The 21,083-nt window shown below is 43.3% G+C and overlaps 2 protein-coding genes across 5 annotated transcripts; one reads left to right on the forward strand and one right to left on the reverse strand.

Annotated features, from left to right (window-relative positions):
• The first annotated feature begins 1,330 nt into the window (after positions 1 to 1,330).
• On the forward strand, positions 1,331 to 10,045 carry LOC101064604 (H-2 class I histocompatibility antigen, Q9 alpha chain-like). 4 transcript variants are annotated; one of them, XM_029845057.1, is made up of 8 exons: positions 1,331 to 1,479; positions 2,362 to 2,628; positions 7,326 to 7,604; positions 8,424 to 8,750; positions 8,986 to 9,090; positions 9,227 to 9,247; positions 9,362 to 9,435; positions 9,565 to 10,045. In XM_029845057.1, exons 1-7 carry the CDS (start codon positions 1,419 to 1,421, stop codon positions 9,409 to 9,411), a joined length of 1,110 nt encoding a protein of 369 aa, XP_029700917.1. In that variant the 5' UTR covers positions 1,331 to 1,418; the 3' UTR covers positions 9,412 to 9,435; positions 9,565 to 10,045. The 4 variants fall into 4 exon arrangements, with proteins under 4 accessions (XP_029700917.1, XP_029700919.1, XP_029700918.1 ...); XM_029845059.1 differs by having other exon boundaries at positions 9,233 to 9,247; XM_029845058.1 differs by having other exon boundaries at positions 8,989 to 9,090.
• Positions 10,046 to 10,928: 883 nt separating this feature from the next.
• LOC101064823 (proteasome subunit beta type-8-like) lies at positions 10,929 to 12,979 on the reverse strand. Its single transcript, XM_029845083.1, has 4 exons — positions 12,934 to 12,979; positions 12,376 to 12,504; positions 11,432 to 11,636; positions 10,929 to 11,112 (listed from the first exon to the last, which is right to left on the reverse strand). Exons 2-4 carry the CDS (start codon positions 12,439 to 12,441, stop codon positions 11,024 to 11,026), a joined length of 360 nt encoding a protein of 119 aa, XP_029700943.1. The 5' UTR covers positions 12,442 to 12,504; positions 12,934 to 12,979; the 3' UTR covers positions 10,929 to 11,023.
• Positions 12,980 to 21,083: the final 8,104 nt, after the last annotated feature.

A 21,083-nucleotide genomic window follows, 5' to 3' on the forward strand; every position in this document is an offset into this window, starting at 1 on the left:
GTGGAGATCGGTGACCAGCTGCAGGTGTGACGGTCACCTGAGAACCCAGGTGGATCCGCCACGCCCCCTAGTGAGAAAACCAGGAACACAAACACGCACCAACACACAGGCCATGACAATTATCTCTGTTTGGTCAGATTTCAAGTTAATTTATTTCTGTTGAACCACAGTTTTAGTCGGATTCATTTAATATGTAATAAATGAGTTTAACTGCTGGCTAAACTGAGTTCCATCCAGTCTCCCTTTGTGTTTTATTAGTTTTATATCATTTGATCAAAGGTGTCGATGACCCTGTGATTGTGAGTGTGTGTCCACCAGTTTGTCCTCCAGGACTTCATGGACTGGTGTGAAGGATCTTTGTTAGAAATGTGTCCAAACCCAAAGAAATGATCACTGACTTTTATTCATTAACCAGACAAAGTGGTTGAAAATACAAAATCTTGGTGGATTTATTCTGTAATAAATCACTTTGATGTCAACAAGACACCAGCAACACACGAGCTTTTAGATATTGAGACGTTTTTTAGTAACAAATCTTTATATGGATTCTATTTCTTAATGCTTTTATTATCATCACTTGATTATTATTCTTTTGTTTTTCATTCACTGGCTGTAAAATTGTCCCACTGAATTAATAAAATGACCTTGTGAATTTGCAACAATGTAAAAGAATTCTGCTGGAAAAAAAAACTCTTCAAACAGAAAAATAAACAAGCTGCAGTTTAAAGTTCGTTGGTTCCTAATTTGGACCTGTGATCCTTGAATAATCATCAAAGGGAAAATCTCAGTTCAGAGAGTGAAGACTTATTTTAATAAAGTGTGTGTTCACCCAGAACTCTGAATCCCAGTAAACTCCAGATGTTTGAGGGAACATGAAGACCTCCGCTGCAGCTTTCCAACAGTTTTCAGACTTTCGCCAGACTGAAACTCGGAGGTCAAAAGTTGAAAGAGTCAAAAGTTTTAGGAAATTGTGTGAGAACGTTGAGTGTAGTGATCAGACACTAGAGAGAGCCCTTCACCCGGTAATGAGCGTGTTAGTTCCGGAGGTGACGTCATGGTGGGGCAGCTCTCGCACACCGGCTCAAAGGAGTGAATTATTGATGGATTTAAACATTAGATCAACAATGACAGACCTTTGCAGCCACACACACTTCAGATCTTTAAGTTTGCTCTAACTGGAGATCCCCCCCCCAACCTTCTGAAAGTCGCTTTCACTTTCACTTTGGCCCCGTTCAGACCCCATTCGCATCTACCTGGTCCTTAGTGACGCCGGTGCCATCTCAGAATTCCTATTGGCTCCTGATCACGTGAACACGGTTTATTTCTCCTTTCTCTCCGCCTTTCCTCCTCATTTTTCTCCCGGACCGTCGAGGCGGAATCATTCACTTTGTATCTGACCACAAAAACTGTCTTTCATCATGAAATCCCTCGATTTTCTGCTTCTTCTGGCACTACTGAGTCTGCCCGACTCTTCAGCAGGTCAGTTCTGATCATTTTAAATGTGGAAATTCTGAATTCAGTCAGGTAACTTTCATTTCAGGCTAAATTTCCGGAAGGTTTCCATTTGCTTGGCGATCATTCCCACACTTGGGCTCATCTATCAGACACGACTGAGAGGAATCTAGTTCATATCAGGAGGGTTTAAACTTTAATCATTAATAAATGTGATGAAGAAAAGCAGAATCTCAACCACTGTGGAGTTGATCCCAGTCTGAGAATAAAGCTTCAACAGCAGCTCCTCATGAGGAGAATCTTCACTTGTGATGATGGAAATGCTGCAGTTGATCCAACATGTGAGGGAGAAAAATCAGCTTTAATCAGAACAGAAGTGATCCTGATGAAGCTGAAGACAGGATCCCAAATCAGCGTTGGGATGTTTAACATGTTGCCATTAATCTTTCCACAAGAAATACTTTATATTTGCCTCCAAATAAATGAACTTATGAAACAAACCTCAATAAAATGACAGTGATTTTAGGGAGATTTTGAAGTGTTTCAGGTTTAACTGGAAACAGCTCAAGTTGTCATTAATCACTCGTTTAAATAGTGACTAACTTATTAACCTGAATAAGTTAGGAAAGAAAAATGAACAGTTTATTTAAAAGAAAATAAAAGTGTTTCCTTTCTGGTCTGAAATTATTTTTTAGTTAATTTTTTAAAATGTGCTGATAAAAATTTTAAGCCAACGATGAATTTAAAATAAAAATAACTTTAAAAACTTGAAACTAATGAAAGTGTAAATAAATGAATAATTAGTTATTCTATATTTAATTTTGTTTTCTGATTGTGTGTTATTAATATTAAACTCTTGTTGAGTCGTTTCTGACAGTAAAGTTGTGATATTTGATATTTTTCTCTCAGTGACTCACACTCTGAAGTATTTCTACACTGCATCTTCTGGAGTTCCAAACTTCCCAGAGTTTGTGATTGTTGGGATGGTTGATGATGTTCAGATGGTTCACTATGACAGCAACACCAGGAGAACTCAGCCCAAACAGGAGTGGATGAAGAACGTTACAGAAGATGAACCTGGGTACTGGGACACACAGAGTCAGATTGGTGTTGGTCACCAGCAGATCTACAAAGGCAACATTGAAACTGCAAAGCAGCGCTTCAACCAAACTGGAGGTGAGTTGACTTTTCTTTACTCCTGATAAACTATTGTTGGCGTCCGGTTGTGTGTTTTGGTGATCAGGTGATCACACACTCTTCATCTGGGAGTGTTTCACTCACCTTGATCCAACAGTGTGATGACGCCTCCTCTGGGCTCAGACACACTCCGACTCAGCAGAACGCTGAAACTGGACCGGACCTGCCTCACTCACACTGTTTCTGACCATCCCATAATACCCCAGAGACGTTGGTCAGGGCGTCAGCGGCAGGTTAGCCAGTAGAGGTCACATGACCTGCAGAAACTAGAGGATTCATCACATCACACGTTTGTTTGTAGCGGCTGAGCTGAGCTGAAGTGGACCACAGTGAGTCTGTGCATCATCCATTCATCTGGGACCACCCACAAACACTCACTGGCTCATTTCACCACTTCATCCTTTCATTAATGAATGATTGGCATGAACGCCACATTTAGTTCTGATGATCTCACCAAAAACAGGAAAATGAACCCACCAACACATGAAGATACACAGAACATTTGCTCCTGGAACCAGAGGCTGGGCCTGTTTTTCATATTTCCAGCCAACGGCTCCACTTAGTGACACCAACAAAACCCTTTTGAGAACTTTGTGACTTCCTGTCTACATCTGCTCAGGGAGCAGCAACAAATCTGGTGACTCTTTCTGCTGTTGGTGGAGACAAACATCAATGTATGAAGCTGAATTAGAGCCGGAGCCGTTATCATTTTCTCCCTCTGACGCGTTTCTCTTTTAGTCCATTTAGATGACAAATGTAGTCCAGTTAAAGTCTTCTATAAACAGTTCCGTGTGTTTGGGTTGGTGTTCCTGTGTTCCCGTCACTTGTTTTAGGCTTCATAATGGAGCAGAAGTTTAGAAACATGACAAGAAGCTTAAAAAGCAACATAACCAGGAACACTTCCAGAGAGCCTCTTTTGGGTCATTTTGCTGCTCTCCAGGCTGGATACAGGAGGAGGTCGGCCGTAGGGCCAGCAGGTCCAGCCCACATAGCAGGAATCTTCTTGATTTAGAGTCATATTCTATCATGAGACTCAGCAGGACAAACAGGATTTAGCTGTATTTATAGAAAGGATTTACCGTATTTTCACGACAATAGGCCACAGGCATGGTAAAACATACCGCTACGCTAGCTTAAAACATTAATGCTAGCGTGTATTTAGTAATGCACTCACGTACATCATATTCTGTATCTGAAATGAATCCCAAATGGCTTTTGCGAATGTTGAAAAGCATTTATAGATTTTGGAACTGGGTGCACACATAAGGCGCACGCATTTTAAGGCGCAGGCATGGTAAAACATAATGCTACACTAGCTTAAAACATGCATGCTAGCATATATTTAGCAATGTACTCACGTACATCATATTCTGTATCTGAAATGAATCCCAAATGGCTTTTGCGAATGTTGAAAAGCATTTATAGATTTTGAAACTGGGTGCACACATAAGGCGCACGCATTTTAAGGCGCAGGCATGGTAAAACATACCGCTACACTAGCTTAAAACATGCATGCTAGCATATATTTAGCAATGTACTCACGTACATCATATTCTGTATCTGAAATGAATCCCAAATGGCTTTTGCGAATGTTGAAAAGCATTTATAGATTTTGGAACTGGGTGCACACATAAAGCGCACGCATTTTAAGGCGCAGGCATGGTAAAACATATCGCCACACTAGCTTAAAACATGCATGCTAGCATATATTTAGCAATGTACTCACGTACATCATATTTTGTATCTGAAATGAATCCCAAATGGCTTTTGCGAATGTTGAAAAGCATTTATAGATTTTGGAACTGGGTGCACACATAAAGCGCACGCATTTTAAGGCGCAGGCATGTTAAAACATAACGCTACACTAGCTTAAAACATGCATGCTAGCATATATTTAGCAATGTACTCACGTACATCATATTCTGTATCTGAAATGAATCCCAAATGGCTTTTGCGAATGTTGAAAAGCATTTATAGATTTTGAAACTGGGTGCACACATAAGGCGCACGCATTTTAAGGCGCAGGCATGGTAAAACATACCGCTACACTAGCTTAAAACATGCATGCTAGCATATATTTAGCAATGTACTCACGTACGTCATATTTTGTATCTGAAATGAATCCCAAATGGCTTTTGCGAATGTTGAAAAGCATTTATAGATTTTGGAACTCAGTGCACACATAAGGCGCACGCATTTTAAGGCGTAGGCATGTTAAAACATACCGCTACACTAGCTTAAAACATGCATGCTAGCGTGTATTTAGCAATGCACTCACGTACATCATATTCTGCATCTGAAATGAATCCCAAATGGCTTTTGCAAAAGCCGAAAAGCATTTATAGATTTTGGAACTGGGTGCACACATAAAGCGCACGCATTTTAAGGCGCAGGCATGGTAAAACATATCGCCACACTAGCTTAAAACATGCATGCTAGCATATATTTAGCAATGTACTCACGTACATCATATTTTGTATCTGAAATGAATCCCAAATGGCTTTTGCGAATGTTGAAAAGCATTTATAGATTTTGGAACTGGGTGCACACATAAGGTGCACGCATTATAAGGCGCAGGCATGGTAAAACATACCGCTACACTAGCTTAAAACATGCATCCTAGCATATATTTAGCAATGCACTCACGTACATCATATTCTGTATCCAAAATGAATCCCAAATGGCTTTTGCGAACGTTGAAAAGCATTTCTAGATTTTGGAACTGGGTGCACACATAAAGCGCACGCATTATAAGGCGCAGGCATGGTAAAACATACCGCTACGCTAGCTTAAAACATGCATGCTAGCGTGTATTTAGCAATGCACTCACGTACATCATATTTTGTATCTGAAATGAATCCCAAATGGCTTTTGCGAATGTTGAAAAGCATTTATAGATTTTGGAACTCAGTGCACACATAAGGCGCACGCATTTTAAGGCGCAGGCATGGTAAAACATACCGCTACACTAGCTTAAAACATGCATGCTAGCGTGTATTTAGCAATGCACTCACGTACATCATATTCTGCATCTGAAATGAATCCCAAATGGCTTTTGCAAAAGCCGAAAAGCATTTACAGATTTTGGAACTGGGTGCACACAAAAGGCGCACGCATTTTAAGGCGCAGGCATGTTAAAACATAACGCTACACTAGCTTAAAACATACATGCTAGCGTGTATTTAGCAATGCACTCACGTACATCATATTCTGCATCTGAAATGAATCCCAAATGGCTTTTGCGAATGTTGAAAAGCATTTATAGATTTTGGAACTGGGTGCACACATAAGGTGCACGCATTTTAAGGCGCAGGCATGTTAAAACATAATGCTACACTAGCTTAAAACATGCATGCTAGCATATATTTAGCAATGTACTCACGTACATCATATTTTGTATCTGAAATGAATCCCAAATGGCTTTTGCGAATGTTGAAAAGCATTTATAGATTTTGGAACTCAGTGCACACATAAGGCGCACGCATTTTAAGGCGCAGGCATGTTAAAACATACCGCTACACTAGCTTAAAACATGCATGCTAGCGTGTATTTAGCAATGCACTCACGTACATCATATTTTGTATCTGAAATGAATCCCAAATGGCTTTTGCGAACGTTGAAAAGCATTTATAGATTTTGGAACTGGGTGCACACATAAGGCGCACGCATTTTAAGGCGCAGGCATGGTAAAACATACCGCTACACTAGCTTAAAACATGCATGCTAGCATATATTTAGCAATGCACTCACGTACATCATATTTTGTATCTGAAATGAATCCCAAATGGCTTTTGCGAACGTTGAAAAGCATTTATAGATTTTGGAACTGGGTGCACACATAAAGCGCACGCATGAACATCACATGTTAAGACACCTTGTCCAACTCATGATGAGTTTATTAAATCCCAGCTGCACAAAGAAAAGGAGCTTCCATTAAAGATCAGAGCAACGATGTTGGAGGATTTTCTGATGGAAAGATGAATCAAATCCATCCAATTCTCAGGCTGATACAGTTTCCATGTTCCTCTCAGACTGTTGCCATCAACAAACTCCCTTTGTCTGGTGTGACGCTCTAATAACGCTGCCAGATGGAACTAAAATGGCTGCCCAGCCCTCCTGATCTGGGAGGTTGAACCCTCCAACATGGAGCTGCTTCAGATCAAAGCTCAGTTTTCCGACCAGGAGAAAAGAATTAAAACACGGACGAGGAATCATCAACACTCACAACGAGCAATTACAGCCTGATCAGCAACGAGGGAAACAGCAACTTTGGATTCTGAGTCAGATTTAAGAACTTTCTGATTTTAGATTTTATTGGTCCATTTTTCCAGAATAAAGATCAAAGAACCGTCTCAGAATCATGAAAGCAAAACTGAGAGAAGAATCAAGTTCATTAGAAAAGAAAAGCTGGAATAAAGACATGAGTGAAGGAAACAGGAAGCAGATTCCAGGTTTACAAGGGTGACACGGTTCAGTCAGGATCAATGAGGACTGTCCAGGTGAGGACAGTGTCCATCAGACCAGAGACAGCTGTTGGGAGCATCAGTGAGTCTCTGGGGGACGGTGAGACGGTCTCACCTGTTGACAGGTGGGTGAGCTGTGACGTCTCTGCTTTACTCACCTCTGTCTCTGTCTCTGTCTCTGTCTCTGTCTCTGTCCCTGTCTCTGTCTCTCAGGTGTCCACATGCTCCAGGTGATGTACGGCTGTGAGTGGGACGATGAGACTGGAGAGAAGAATGGATTTTTTCAGGATGGTTATGATGGAGCAGATTTTATCTCACTTAAACTGAAGGAAGGAATCTGGGTCGCTGCCAAACGAGAGGCTGAGATCACCAAACACAAGTGGGATCAGAATGAAGCTTTGATAGAACGAAGGAAGTTCTACCTTAACCAGCGTTGCATCGAGTGGCTGCAGAAGTATGTGAACTATGGGAAGAGCTCACTGATGAGAACAGGTAGAGTCACATGACCTGTGGCAGCATGACATCACACACCTGCAGGACACCTGTGTCATCCCCCCAGCCCCCCCCTCCTTCCAAAATGTCTCTCTCCCTTCACCTCCCCATGTCCCCCCTCTTCCTCCCTCCCTTTACTCTCACTTTTCTTCACCTGTTTTCCAACTGCCCCCCCTGACCCTCTCTCCCCCCATTCTTCCCCCCACCCTGTCTCTCTCTCTCACCCACCTGCCCCCCACCCCCCCTCCTCCCACCCTTGTCCCCCTCTCTCTTCCCTTCCCCCTCTCCCATGTTCCCCCTCTTCTTTACTCTCACTTTTCTTCACCTGTTTTCCAACTGCCTCTCTCCCCCTTCTCCTTCTCCCCCCTCTGGTGTTCCCACCCTGTCTCTCTCTCTGTCTCTCACCCACCTGCCCCCCCCCCCCTACCCTGTCTCCCCCACCTCCACCCCTCCCTCTCTCTTTCCTTCACCTTCACCCCATTTCTTCCCTTCTTCTTCCCTCTGCTTTACTGCCTCACTTCTCTTCACCTGTTTTCCTACTGCCCCCTCCTCCCACCCTGTCGACATCTCTCCCCCCACCCCCTCTCTCCCCCTCTCCCCTCCCCCACACTCTCACTTCTCTTCACCTGTTTTCCTACTGCCCCCTCCACCCTCCCCCCCCCCCTCCCTGTCTCCCCCTCTCCACCCACCCCACCCCCCCCTCCTCCCACCCTGTCTCCCCCTCACCCCCCCTCTGGTCCTCCCTCCCCCCCCCCCCTCCTACCCTGTCTCCCCATCGCCCCCCTCTGGTCCTCCCTCTCATCCTCTCTGTCCCCCCAGAGCTGCCGTCAGTGTCTCTGCTCCAGAAGACCCCCTCCTCTCCTGTCAGCTGCCACGCTACAGGCTTCTACCCCGACAGAGCCACACTGTCCTGGAGGAAAGGTGAAGAGGAGCTCCATGAGGACGTGGACCACGGAGAGATGCTCCTCAACCCTGACGGAACCTTCCAGATGAGTGTTGACCTGAAAGTGTCCTCAGTCCCACCTGAAGACTGGAGCAGCTACAAGTGTGTGTTTCAGCTGTCTGGAGCGAAGGAAATCACCACAACACTGGACAAAAACCAGATCAGGACCAACTGGGGGAAGCCTGGGGTCAGAGGAGATGGTGGTGAGAAGCACACTCTGATTTTACTGTCTGAGGAATATTTCTTCTTTTCTTGAGTCAACAGGATCTAATTACAGGACATGAGCAGGAATAGCAAATGTTCAAACAAGCAAACGTCCAAAGATGTCAGCTCTCCTCACACTTAAATAATTCAGACAGATGAACAGATTTGGAGATGATCTTCTTTAGTCTTTGTCATCTGTGCTGGTTTTGATGGTTTTGCTTGTTTCCTCTCCAGCAGAGGATCCCAGTAACACGGCCGTCATCGCTGCTGTTGCAGTTGCTGTTCTGGCTCTCGTTCTCGTCGCCGTCGTTGGTTTCCTCCTTTACAGGAAGAAGAAAGGTGAGAGATGGAGATGGAAGCAGAGCTTTAATCCTTCACTCTGCTTTTGCTTTAGTCTCAATGACAAAAGAAGAAAACGTTGATAAAATCTCTGTCAAAGATCTAAAGCAGCAAAGCTAATCGACTTTCTTCTCAGTTGCAGGCAAATGTACCAAACGTGAGTAAAAGTTGAATCACATTTGGATTTTCTCTGGTGTTTGCTGAACTTCTCTTGCAGTAATTGTGTGTAACTGTGGTTTCTGCTCTAAGAATCTTTGTTCTGACCTTACAGCTGAAGGTCACTCTGAGGTCCAGGAGCCACTGAAGCCAAATCCAAACTAAAGGAGAACCGTCAGCATGAAGAGGGTGAGTAGCTTCATGTTAGAGCAGCTTTATACTTGTTTTTGATTCATTGAGCTGCTCCTCTGGTGAAACTGGATCAACAATGAATATTCTGGTTTAATGTGTTTGATTATTTGGTCTTTTTCTTTTCAGGATGCTCTGGAACGAGGAGTGTTCTCCTGGAATAAATGCAACAGCTTATTAACCATTAGACACGTTAGAGGTTGTAATTATCAGATCTTTGCTGTTATTCAGTATAAAATTGTGGTGTTTGCTCTGATTTTTAGTTTTCATTTAGAATCAACTGATTTAAACCAGAAAGAACCAGAAATCATCACTCTTGTCATCATTTGGGTTTAAACATGAGCGTGACCTTTAATAATGGGGGTGTTGGGTCTTTATTTAGCTTTTAGTCAATAATGTATCTCTGGATGATGTGTTCACATTAACTGTTGTGTTAAACTCATAATTTAAGGGCAGATTTAAAGGGTTTGTTTAAAAGATGATTTCCTGATTGTGTTGTAGAGATGAAAGTTGAAGTTGGAAACAAATTTAAGATGTTTGCAGGAGTTTTCTGCTGCTTTAGATTTAGATTAATGCTGATTTTTGCTTTTCAATAAAATCCCCAACCCTGTTTTGGTGTGTTTTTTTTTATTCCTTTCAGGTTGTGATGCTCCTGATCTGTCAAGTTTTATTTTAGTTTAATTTAGCCTTTAAACAGTGAAGATGCTCCTCATCTAGACAGTCTGGTTCATGTTTTATGGTCCAAATCAGAAGGTCTCTGTCATTAAATCAGATGTGTAAAAATCAGTTTGTAAAAAGACCAACTGAAATTGTTCCTAATTAAACTAAAGACCAGAAAGACTTTGTGTAAATGAGCTGTTATTGTAGGTACATTGTTATAATCCATCTATAATCTCTCTCTGGAGTCCAAGGTTGATCCTTCTCTTCTCTATCAGCTGTTTCTCTCCAACATTGTTGGTTCTTTTCAGCAGAGTTCTGAGACTGGTCCCATAATGAGACTGAAATAAGCTGTGCTACATTTCAACAGCAGCTAATTTGGTTTTTGTCTCATTAAAATATTTATATTGAAACATTTGCAGATATTTTAGTGAAACAATGAAAAAGTTGTGATGGAATTATTAAAATAAAGTCGGATTCTAAACATGATGCAGATTTTTAGACTTTTCATCTATTTCACTGATGCTCAAAGTGTCATATCATCATGTATTAGATTGTTAAACTAACATTCACACCCAGTTATTACTGGTTGCCTGTTACACTCCTGTTTCTACCTCAACTCCACCTCACATGGGTTCAACATCTGAACTTCAGCAGAACACCAAAGTGTGAACGACGTCATATATAGAATATATCAGCATAAAGCATCAACATCTGTACGTTGTACTGGGCCACATTTGAGCAGGACGTGTCTTCAGAATTTAGCCACCCTAAAGACATTTCTAACATTTATGTTCTTTTATTTATTTAATAGAAAAAAAAGATTTTAACAGATGACCTTTTTATTTTAGGATTTATTCAAAGCTTCGCCACAATTCTGGTACATTTGAGAGAAAATGTATAAAACAGGCTGCATGAGAGCAACAGTCGCTCAGAACATCTCCTTTTTGTAGAGGTGGATCAACTGTGACACGTCGTCCTGGCAGACTTTGATCCAGCCGTCCTCCATCATGTGGTACACTGGAAACACACACACACACACACACACACACACACACACACACACACACAACCTCTATTCAGTTCACTCCAGATTTACTCACATATTTGTCAAAAAGGGTTCTAATCCCTATCGAACATGTCCTGTTCCATCCAGAACCAGACTGGTTTTATCAGTCTGGATGTTTCTTCTGCATTCAGATATTAAATTATGAATTGAGACTTTTAACAGAGTCCGATTCAAGTTTTCAATGTAAAATGAGTTTTGAATCCAGATACAAGCTGTAAAAGGCAGAAATGATTATTCCAGAATAGGAGGCTTGTTTCTGGGAGAACTCACTATTGACCACTCCTCCAGAGTACGCGTCCCTGTGTGTGGCGTAGACGATGCCCCGACGGCCCAGATCGTACGCCTCCTCCACTGTCATGTCCTCTCGGAGGCCGCTGTCCACCACGGCGTAGGCATAACTGTTCCCAGAGCCAGTGGAGAACATCTGCCCGGAGAACCGATTCCCATTCTCATCCACATAGTAAAGACCAGGGCCCTGCAGAGAGATGCTGTTATGATGCGTTTGTTTTTCCTCCTCTTCATGTTCAAGCTTCATTATGTTGAAGCCTGATGTTGTCAGAGTGTTTTTATCTGTTCCTCTCATGTTTTCTCTGATTTATGGGTTTTCTAACGGTCATGTTTTTAGTTTTTTCCATTAACTGTGGTAATATTGGTAAGGGGTGACCTCATTATGTGTTTAAGGTCACTTTTTGTTCATCCTTCATCCTTTAAAGAGGAAACCAACTCGGTGAGGAGGTTATTTCATGCTGAAGGTCAGAGGTCACTCCAGTTTCCTGACTTAATGAACGGAGTTTCTCCAGCAAATACTCTAATCCAAAATGAATTCAGAATGACCTTCACCACCCATGAACGCCCCACAGTGTTATGATGACCTGCCCCCCCTCTGTGCACTGGTTGGATTTGAGCAATAAACCAGTTCTGCTGAGGTTTGGGACAGGCATTTAAATTTCCTGGACCCTCTTTGAGGTATAGTGCTGGTTTCCAGTAGGGGAACTGGTCTTGGGGGATCTTACTGTGACTGGGGTAAAGTGGGTAGAGATTGGGACACATCCAGGGAACAAGAGACAGTGGCTGGTAATGGTTGCTTTTTCTTCACGAAGACTAGAGAGGGAGTTGGGTTAGTTAGGGGCTCTGTATAGTTAACCAGGACTAGGGGAAGCTCCATTCTGCTATGACTGGTATTGTTTTATCTCTACACACACACGCATACACACCTGTTTGTCCCATCCACAAATCATGCTTCCCACAGAGAGTCCCATTCCTCTGTATCCCAGCATCATGTTTGCCAGCAGTTTGGAGGCTGCAGCCACAGAGATCGATGGTTGTTCCTCAGCCGGTAAAGCCTTCACAAAGACATGATTCATTGTAGGAGCCTAAGTACCGTTTCAGTTCATTAATAAGTTGTTAGTTCATTTATTTGACTCAGGTGTGCGTGGAGGATTTTACGTTTAAAATTGAGTATATGCCTTAATTGAGATTTCCGGCCCTTTACGTATAAAAGACTGTGTCTCGCGCAGCGTGGGGCAGTTGTCATGGAGGGGAGCCACGCAGTTTCTCGCTCGCTAGTTAGCTAAGTTTTTTGCCTTTTTGGATTTCAAGCCATCCGAATTTGTTGTTTTTTTGGGGGGGGGGGGTTATGTCATGCTGGGTCTTTTGTATCATGTCCATGTTTTTGGAGTAAAACATGAGAACCGGGAAATCGTTTGGAGTGTTTTTGTGGACGAGAGGAGAGGAGAGCGTCGGGCTCGTGGCTTCAACCATTAGGAACCTACATTTAGTCGAGAAACTCGCTCTTCGTGGAGTTTTGGAGTGTGGAGCTGTCTAACTGGAAACGGAGGATAAAAGAAGGAAAAGTCTCGGAGACCTTTGGAGGAGGAAAGTGACGAGCTGCGTGAGGGAGCTCGTCAGCCTGGCGTCGGAGGTGAATTGATCCAAGTCTGCTCGTTGAGATCCGTGAGTGAACCAGGAAGGATCGTTGTTCGGCTGAATAACGAGGTGAAACTCCGTGGTGATTCAGCGTTTTTATTAAAGTGGAAATAATAACTGTTCGTGGAGGAAAAGGACAGTGAAAAAAGGATAATAAAAATGACTGAGAAGGGCATGGAAGATCAGAAGTCGAGAAAGATCCAGGCGCGCAAGCGCTCACAGCTAATTAGCTTAAGAAAGCTAATTGAACAGCTAATGGAGGATGATGTGAACGTGGACACTGTAAAGAATAAGCTTCGTGTTGACTTCAGTGGCTTGCAGATGGAGTTTTTGGAGAAACCGTTGCCTGCAGAAATTTATGGAAGAAGAGGAATTTGTGGATGATCAAACTAGCTGGTTTGATCCAATAAATAAATCAATGGACATGTTTTTCTGGAAATGTGAGGAGTGGCTGAAAGAGGGTTTGAGGCGTGCTGAGCATGCTGAAGAATGTGACAAACGTATAACACCCACAGACAGATCGACAACTACAAAAGTGACCACTAGAAGTAAAGCTACATCACAAAGTGGAAGCTCAGCTTCATCAGCATCTTCAATCAGCTTGAAGGCAGAAATGGAGCGAGCATCATTAAGAGCAAAGGCTGCTGCTTTACAAAAAACACTGGCCATGGAAGAGGCAGACTGGCATGCAGAGAAAAGGCAGCGAGAAGAAGCGTTTGAAGCCCAACAAAAGAGGATTGAAGCTTCAAAGAAGGCTAAAAAGGAAATGCATGCCATGCAAACTGCGCTGGCCGAGTCCGACGCTAAAATGGAGGTGCTGCAAAATGATGAGGCTGCAGCAGAAGAAAGTGGCACAGTTAAAGCTGGTGAAAAGGATGAAGAAACACACACATGGCCCACCAGTCAACCTGCCGTTCAGCTGTCACCAAGACCCACATCACAAGCACCCAAAGTCGCACCAAATGCTCCAGCAGCAACTTCTCAACCGGTTACATCTGCACCAAAACCTGAGCGTATAGACCCACAGGGAGCAGTGCTCGAAGGACTTTGCCGAGCTATTTCCCAGCAAGCCAGCGTTACGGAATATCTGGTGAAGAGTCCTCAAGCTTTGCTACTTCCAGACCTCGCCATTCCAACATTTAAAGGGGACCCACTGGAATATAAATCTTTCATTAGAGCCGTTGAACATGGGATTGAAGGCCGCACAAGCGATGATCGTCTTGAATTCTTGCTGCAGTCTACAAGTGGACAACCACATGACGTGGTTAAGAGCTGCATGCACATGGAGGCTACAGCAGGATATGCCGAAGCAAAACGAATGTTGAAGGAGTTCTTCGGTGACGACTTCAAAATAGCAGAGGCATACATAAAGGAGGCTTTGGACGGGCCCACAATCAAGCCAGAAGATGGTGTTTCTCTTCAGTCGTTTGCATTATTCCTGACCGGCTGCTCCAACACAATGACGGATATTCGCTACATGGAAGACTTGGATAACACGGCTAATATAAGGGCACTGGCAAACAAACTTCCATACAAGCTCAAAGAATCCTGGAGGAAGTCTGCTTGCGACCTACAAGAAAGAACAAAGAAAATAGTCAAGTTCAAGGACTTTGTGGACTTTATAAATCAGCAAGTTAAGTATCTGCTGCATCCACTCTATGGAAACATTAAAGAACACCACAAACTCAAAAGACCCTACAAAACCGAGACCGAAACCACAATACTAAGAGACGTTCAAGTCAAGAAAGGTGTTCGCAACAGTCGTCGTGCCCACGAGGACTGAGAATGAAAGGCAGACAGCAACAAAAGCACAACCTGTCTCAGTGGATGGTTTCAACAAACCTTGTGTTTACTAGTGATGGGACGATGATACCTCAAGGAGTGTATTGACACACTACACAAACTGTGTCGGCACTGTGTTGGTCACCCAATAGTGACCCCTGCAGTAGTTATAAAATGATGGCAGGTAAAGGAATTCCTTGTTTGCTAAACTGAGTTGGTGTGTAAAATATAGCAAATTTGAGTTACAGTTTTTTACTTAAGTACACACATTTTTTGTTAACTGTTAAATCATATGAAATAATACAAAAGTGATTCGTTTATGATTTTTTTATTGAGAAACAAACGTTTTTGGAGTGTCTTTGCTCCAAGGCGATTTCTCCTCTTGAACACCAGCTCCCCAGCCTTAGAAAATACTCTTTCACACGGTGCAGATGATGATGGTGAGCAGAGAGTTTTAAGTGCAAGCTGATGCAGATGTGGATGTGTTTTCTGGTTCTCTCACGAGTATCTGCCAATTCTCCATTGCCATGCCGAGCTCTATAATGCCTCAGCATTGATGAAGTGCTCTTATTGATGTAAGAGAGCTCTGTGGAGCAGAGCCGACACTTCACCTACAATAACATAAAAAGTGAATTTATCTGAAAACAATTCAAACCTCTTCCCAGAACACAGTAAAAACTAAGGTGGCACATTGCATTCACTTGTTAAAAAAATAGACACCCTATCTCATGATTTCGAGATCAGGATCTCGTTATTATGAGATAAAATGAATAAAGCAACTGTAAGGATTTTTAACTGACTATCATATGTATCATAGGTCATTCACTTGATAAAGTAAGTGCGAAGCGCCACCGTTAAAAATTGTATATAACAGTAAACAATGCTCAAAGGAGCAAAAGATTTCCCTTGTTTGGAGTCACAAGATCAAAATTATTCCACACTGGGGAAAACGTCTTAGAACGATCCACAATTGCGCAACTGCAAAACTCCATCCAACAAACCCACGACATGTCGATACAGTTTGTTTCCTTATAAACACACTTTGGCGCGGCACATCCAAACGATACAGTTTCTGTATCGGTCACGTGATTCTTTCTTAAAGCGATACACGCACCGATACGGGGTTTCACTCTTGAGCTCTCGGCACAGTGCTGACGCACCAGTGTCGCTCGTCCCATCACTAGTGTTTCCTGTGAAGGAGAACAGCACAGCCTCACAGCCTGCAAGAAATCCAAGAGCAAACCACACAAAGACGAGATTGGTTTCTTGAGGAGCAAAGGTCTGTGTTCTGCATGTTTAAAGCACGGGCATATGAGCAGCAGCTGCCAACAGAAGCTTCAATGGGAAGAATGCTCCAGACCGCATCCCACACTGTTGCACATTACCAACAAAGATCCAAGAGAAGAAACAAGAAGAGACAATTGTGAACAGCAATTTGTGTCAAGTGCCCTGGTACAAACTGCTGAAACTTTTGGTGTCACGGGGGCCGGTAAAGACGATTGTGCTCTTTCAATCATTCCTGTGTGTGTCAAGGCCCAAAAAGGAACCAAGACGGTGACAACCTGTGTGTTTTTGGATCCTGGTAGCTCAGCTACTTTTGCTACAGAGTCGCTGATGAACCAGCTGAACATGAACAGACGCAATGTGAGAACCTCACTGCGATCTATGGGGGAATGAATCGGTAGTGAACACACGCGTTGTGGCTGATTTGGAGACGGAGCGCCTGTCTGCCAGCGTTGGAGAGTTTTGGTGTTTCCCTGCTTGTTCGAGGTCTCCACGCCGCCCTGCTGGACTAGAGAACACGAAGGACTTGACTCCTGTGTTGGCTCCGCTCTGAAGCTCTTTTTTGCGCCCCGGAAGACTGGACGAGTGCTTCCCTGCGGTCCAGGAGGACGGCCAGTTTGATTTTGTTAAATAAAGGCTAGTTTTTGGACTTTTTATCACTGGGTTTTTGCCTGCTTTCGGGTCCTGTAAAAACCCAAACCTTATCAGATTAGACTTAAAACCTTCCTCTTTGAAAAAGATTATTGACACTAATTCTGTAGTTCCATTTATTATCCTGGACATAATTACCATATTTAGGAGGCCGTCTAATCATTAGTTTAACATCTTAGTTATGCTGCTATAGGCCGAGGCTGCCGGGGTCCAGAAACATGATCACCTGACAGGCCTCTGTCACCCTGCTGGGTCATGGCTTCCTCTCCTCTCCTCTCCTCTCCTCTCCTCTCCTCTCCTCTCCTCTCCTCTCCTCCACACCTAGTAGATCAGTGATGTTATTTCTTGTGTAGTTTTTCTGTGAGCCAGTCTCAGGGGTTCGGCGGGGCCTCCGCCACGGAGGGGAAGACACACCCGACTCATCGTGTCAGTTCGTGATGACGCCCCGCTTGGCCGTCACTGGCTGCAGATGATCACGTTACATTGCTTGGCCGATCAGTGCTGCAGGGAATTTGGTGCTCAGTAGTCAACGTGTGACTGACGTGGTAGTACGTCGTCTGATTTCGTCCTTAATATTTTAATCCATACTAACTATGTAGTGGTCAGACGAATACGTACAACATGGATCCACATGTATCACGGAACGTGATGGGAGTCAGCGTCCTATCTGCATGATTTGCAATGTTGAGCAACTCTGGTCTCGCACCGGCAAAACTACAGGAGCATTTCCTGAAGCTGCAGATGGGGAACACAAGAACACAACGCCTGCTGAATTCAAGGTGAAGAGAGCCAGATTCGATGAAAAGGCCACTCTGCCTTCTCTTGGATTTGTACCCATTGACAAACCGATCCTCACAGCATCGTACGAAGTTGCTTCCCTGATCACAAAGCAGGTTAAGCCACACACCACCGGTGAAACGCTCATAAAACCAGCTGCGTTAAAGATGGCGGATCCGATACTCGGAACAGCGGCCGAAGGTAAATTATCCCAAATTCCTCTTTCAAATGACACCATCAGCGACAGAATAGAGGACACGAGTAAAGACATCTTGGCTCAAGTCGTCGCAGATCTGATTTCAAGCCCGGCAAAATCCAGCCTTCAACTCGATGAGACCACAGACGTTTCTAATCTAAGCTAGCTTGCTGTTTTTGTGCGCTATATAAAAGACGACATGACAAAAGAAGATATTTTATTTTATAAGCCTCTTACAACAACAACTAAGGCAGCCGATGTGAAGAAGCTTGTGGATAACTTCTCCAGAGATGACAATCTTTCATGGGATGTGGTTTCTGCAGTTTGTACGGACGGAGCTCCAGTCATGCTGGGAAGAGTCTGGTTTTGGTGCGTCAGTGAGGGTCGATGCACCGCACATCATTGTCACGCATTGTATTCTGCACAGGTGTAACAGGGCCTTTGTGTCATAATATGTTATGGGGCGTTTAATTACACAAAATATGGTCCATACAGAATTTCCGGTGTCCTGCATTTCTTCTTCTGTGGTGTCCCCTATAAAAGTGATGGTGATCCTTCCGCCTCTCCCCTTTTGCAATATACTCTTGTGGGAGAGGCGGGTGTCTCATTTTCCATCACATCAATTCGGATTAGTTACGTTTGGTTCTCTGTTCATACATTTATGTATTCTAATTGATTGTTTGATGTGTTTGTTTATTCATGTTATAAATACAATGAACATACCAGCACTTAAATATGAAGTTTAAACAGTTTCGACCGTTAGCTTACTTGCCATGACGAGTTTCGCTAATGTACGTCTTCCCGCCTTGTGTGTGTCTAGGAACTGAAGCGGGCTGCTAACTGTTTATTCGTATTTTTATTTGTTGCTGTCAGAATAAAAAGATAATCCTGGACACGAGAGTCTCATTAAAACACAACGCGGAGTTCCACCAGTTCCACAGGCATGCGCTGGCAACAAAAACCTCGCCTCCAAAACTGGCAGAAGTGTTAAAAACTGTAGTGGAAGGTGCGAACTATGTGTGAAATAGTGCTGCGAGGCTCCGCATCTTCAGTGAGCTGTGTAAAGAAACGGGCTGTGAATCTGAGGTCCTGCTGCACCGTCCTAATGTTGGGCGGTTGTCCCGGGGACAGGTGCTGCATCCTGTTTTTGGCATGCGTGTGGAATTAGCCCCGTTTTTGCAAGAACGCCAGCATTGTCATGCAGATTGCTTCAAAGATTCTGAGTTCATTCTCATTTTAGCGCACAATTGAGCAATTTCCACACACTGAGATGAGCTTGCAACGTCTCTGGGCGGACACTCCCCTACAGGAGCGTCATCTCCAGCATGGGTGAGACAGCGTCCACGTTTGCTGTTGGGACAGCAGGTGTCGATGATGAATACCTCGACGGAATCGTTGAAATTCAGCAGGTTCAACAGCAACTCTCCAGAACAAGAACGCTCTCAACGTTTTGGTGTCAACAAAGGGAAAAGGATCCAGTTATTGCTAATAAAGCCCTGGAATCTTTTATGGCATTTGTTACAACATGTCTTTGCGAGCAATCCTTTTGGAGGATGCTGGACATAAAAACGAAGAAAAGACTTTGCTGTGAAAATGACACGAGAGCGGCGCTTGCCAAGGTGAAGCCACGCGTATCTGAACTGGTCTCCAAGGCAACAGCAGAAGTCACACTGGTTTGTAGTCGTGCAGATTGTTGTGAGTTCAAGCACTGTGGGTGAAAAATAAACATTTACATTAAAAAGGTTTGGTGAATGTGCATATGGAACTGGTGGGGTTCGGTACCTCCAACAAGGTTCAGAACCACTGATCTACACGTATCGCCGCCTTCACAGCTGTATGCTGACCTCCGACCCCACTGACCCACTCAATTCTAATGGCAGTTTATTATCATTAATATAATGTATTTCCCTGGTCTCTCCCTATTCTCTCCTCTACCTGTCCTCCCCCCTCTCCTCTCTCTCTATCCAGCCCCCCCATCAGCAGGAGGGTCCCCCTACATGAGCCTGGTCCTGCTCAAGGTTTCTTCCTGTTAAAGGGGAGTTTTTCCTTGCCACTGTTGCTTGTTGGGGGTCAGGGTTTAAACATGAGCGTGACCTTTAATAATGGGGGCGTTGGGCCTTTATTTAGCTTTTAGCCAATCAATAATGTATCTCTGGATGATGTGTTCACATTAACTGTTGTGTAAACTCATAATTTAAGGGCAGATTTTAAGGGTTTGTTTAAAAGATGTTAAATATATAATATTACTTGACGGGACGGAACACGAGGAGACACCACTGACCCACGTTGACCACAAACCGACCAGACGCTGGTGATCGGGAGGCGGCGGCTTTTGAAGAGTGGAGATCGGTGACCAGCTGCAGGTGTGACGGTCACCTGAGAACCCAGGTGGATCCGCCACGCCCCCTAGTGAGAAAACCAGGAACACAAACAGGCACCAACACACAATTATCTCTGTTAAGTCAGATTTCAAGTTAATTTATTTCTGTTGAACCACAGTTTTAGTCTGATTCATTTAATATGTAATAAGTGAGTTTAACTGCTGGCTAAACTGAGTTCCATCCAGTCTTCCTTTGGGTTTTATTAGTTTTATATCATTTGATCAAAGGTGTCGATGACCCTGTGATTGTGAGCGTGTGTCCACCAGTTTGTCCTTCAGGACTTCATGGACTGGTGTGAAGGATCTTTGTTAGAAATGTGTCCAAACCCAAAGAAATGATCACTGACTTTTATTCATTAACCAGACAAAGTGGTTGAAAATACAAAATCTTGGTGGATTTATTCTGTAATAAATCACTTTGATGTCAACAAGACACCAGCAACACACGAGCTTTTAGATATTGAGACGTTTTTTAGTAACAAATCTTTATATGGATTCTATTTCTTAATGCTTTTATTATCATCACTTGATTATTGTTATTTTGTTTTTCATTCACTGGCTGTAAAATTGTCCCACTGAATTAATAAAATGACCTTGTGAATTTGCAACAATGTAAAAGAATTCTGCTGGAAAAAACTCTTCAAACAGAAAAATAAACAAGCTGCAGTTTAAAGTTTGTTGGTTCCTAATTTGGACCTGTGATCCCTGAATAATTATCAAAGGGAAAATCTCAGTTCAGAGAGTGAAGACTTATTTTAATAAAGTGTGTGTTCACCCAGAACTCTGAATCCCAGTAAACTCCAGATGTTTGAGGGAACATGAAGACCTCCGCTGCAGCTTTCCAACAGTTTTCAGACTGAAACTCGGAGGTCAAATGTTGAAAGAGTCAAAAGTTTTAGGAAACTGTGTGAGAACGTTGAGTGCAG

This window comes from Takifugu rubripes, chromosome 12 (assembly GCF_901000725.2).
Source record: "Takifugu rubripes chromosome 12, fTakRub1.2, whole genome shotgun sequence".
NCBI classification, from domain to species: Eukaryota; Metazoa; Chordata; class Actinopteri; order Tetraodontiformes; family Tetraodontidae; genus Takifugu; species Takifugu rubripes.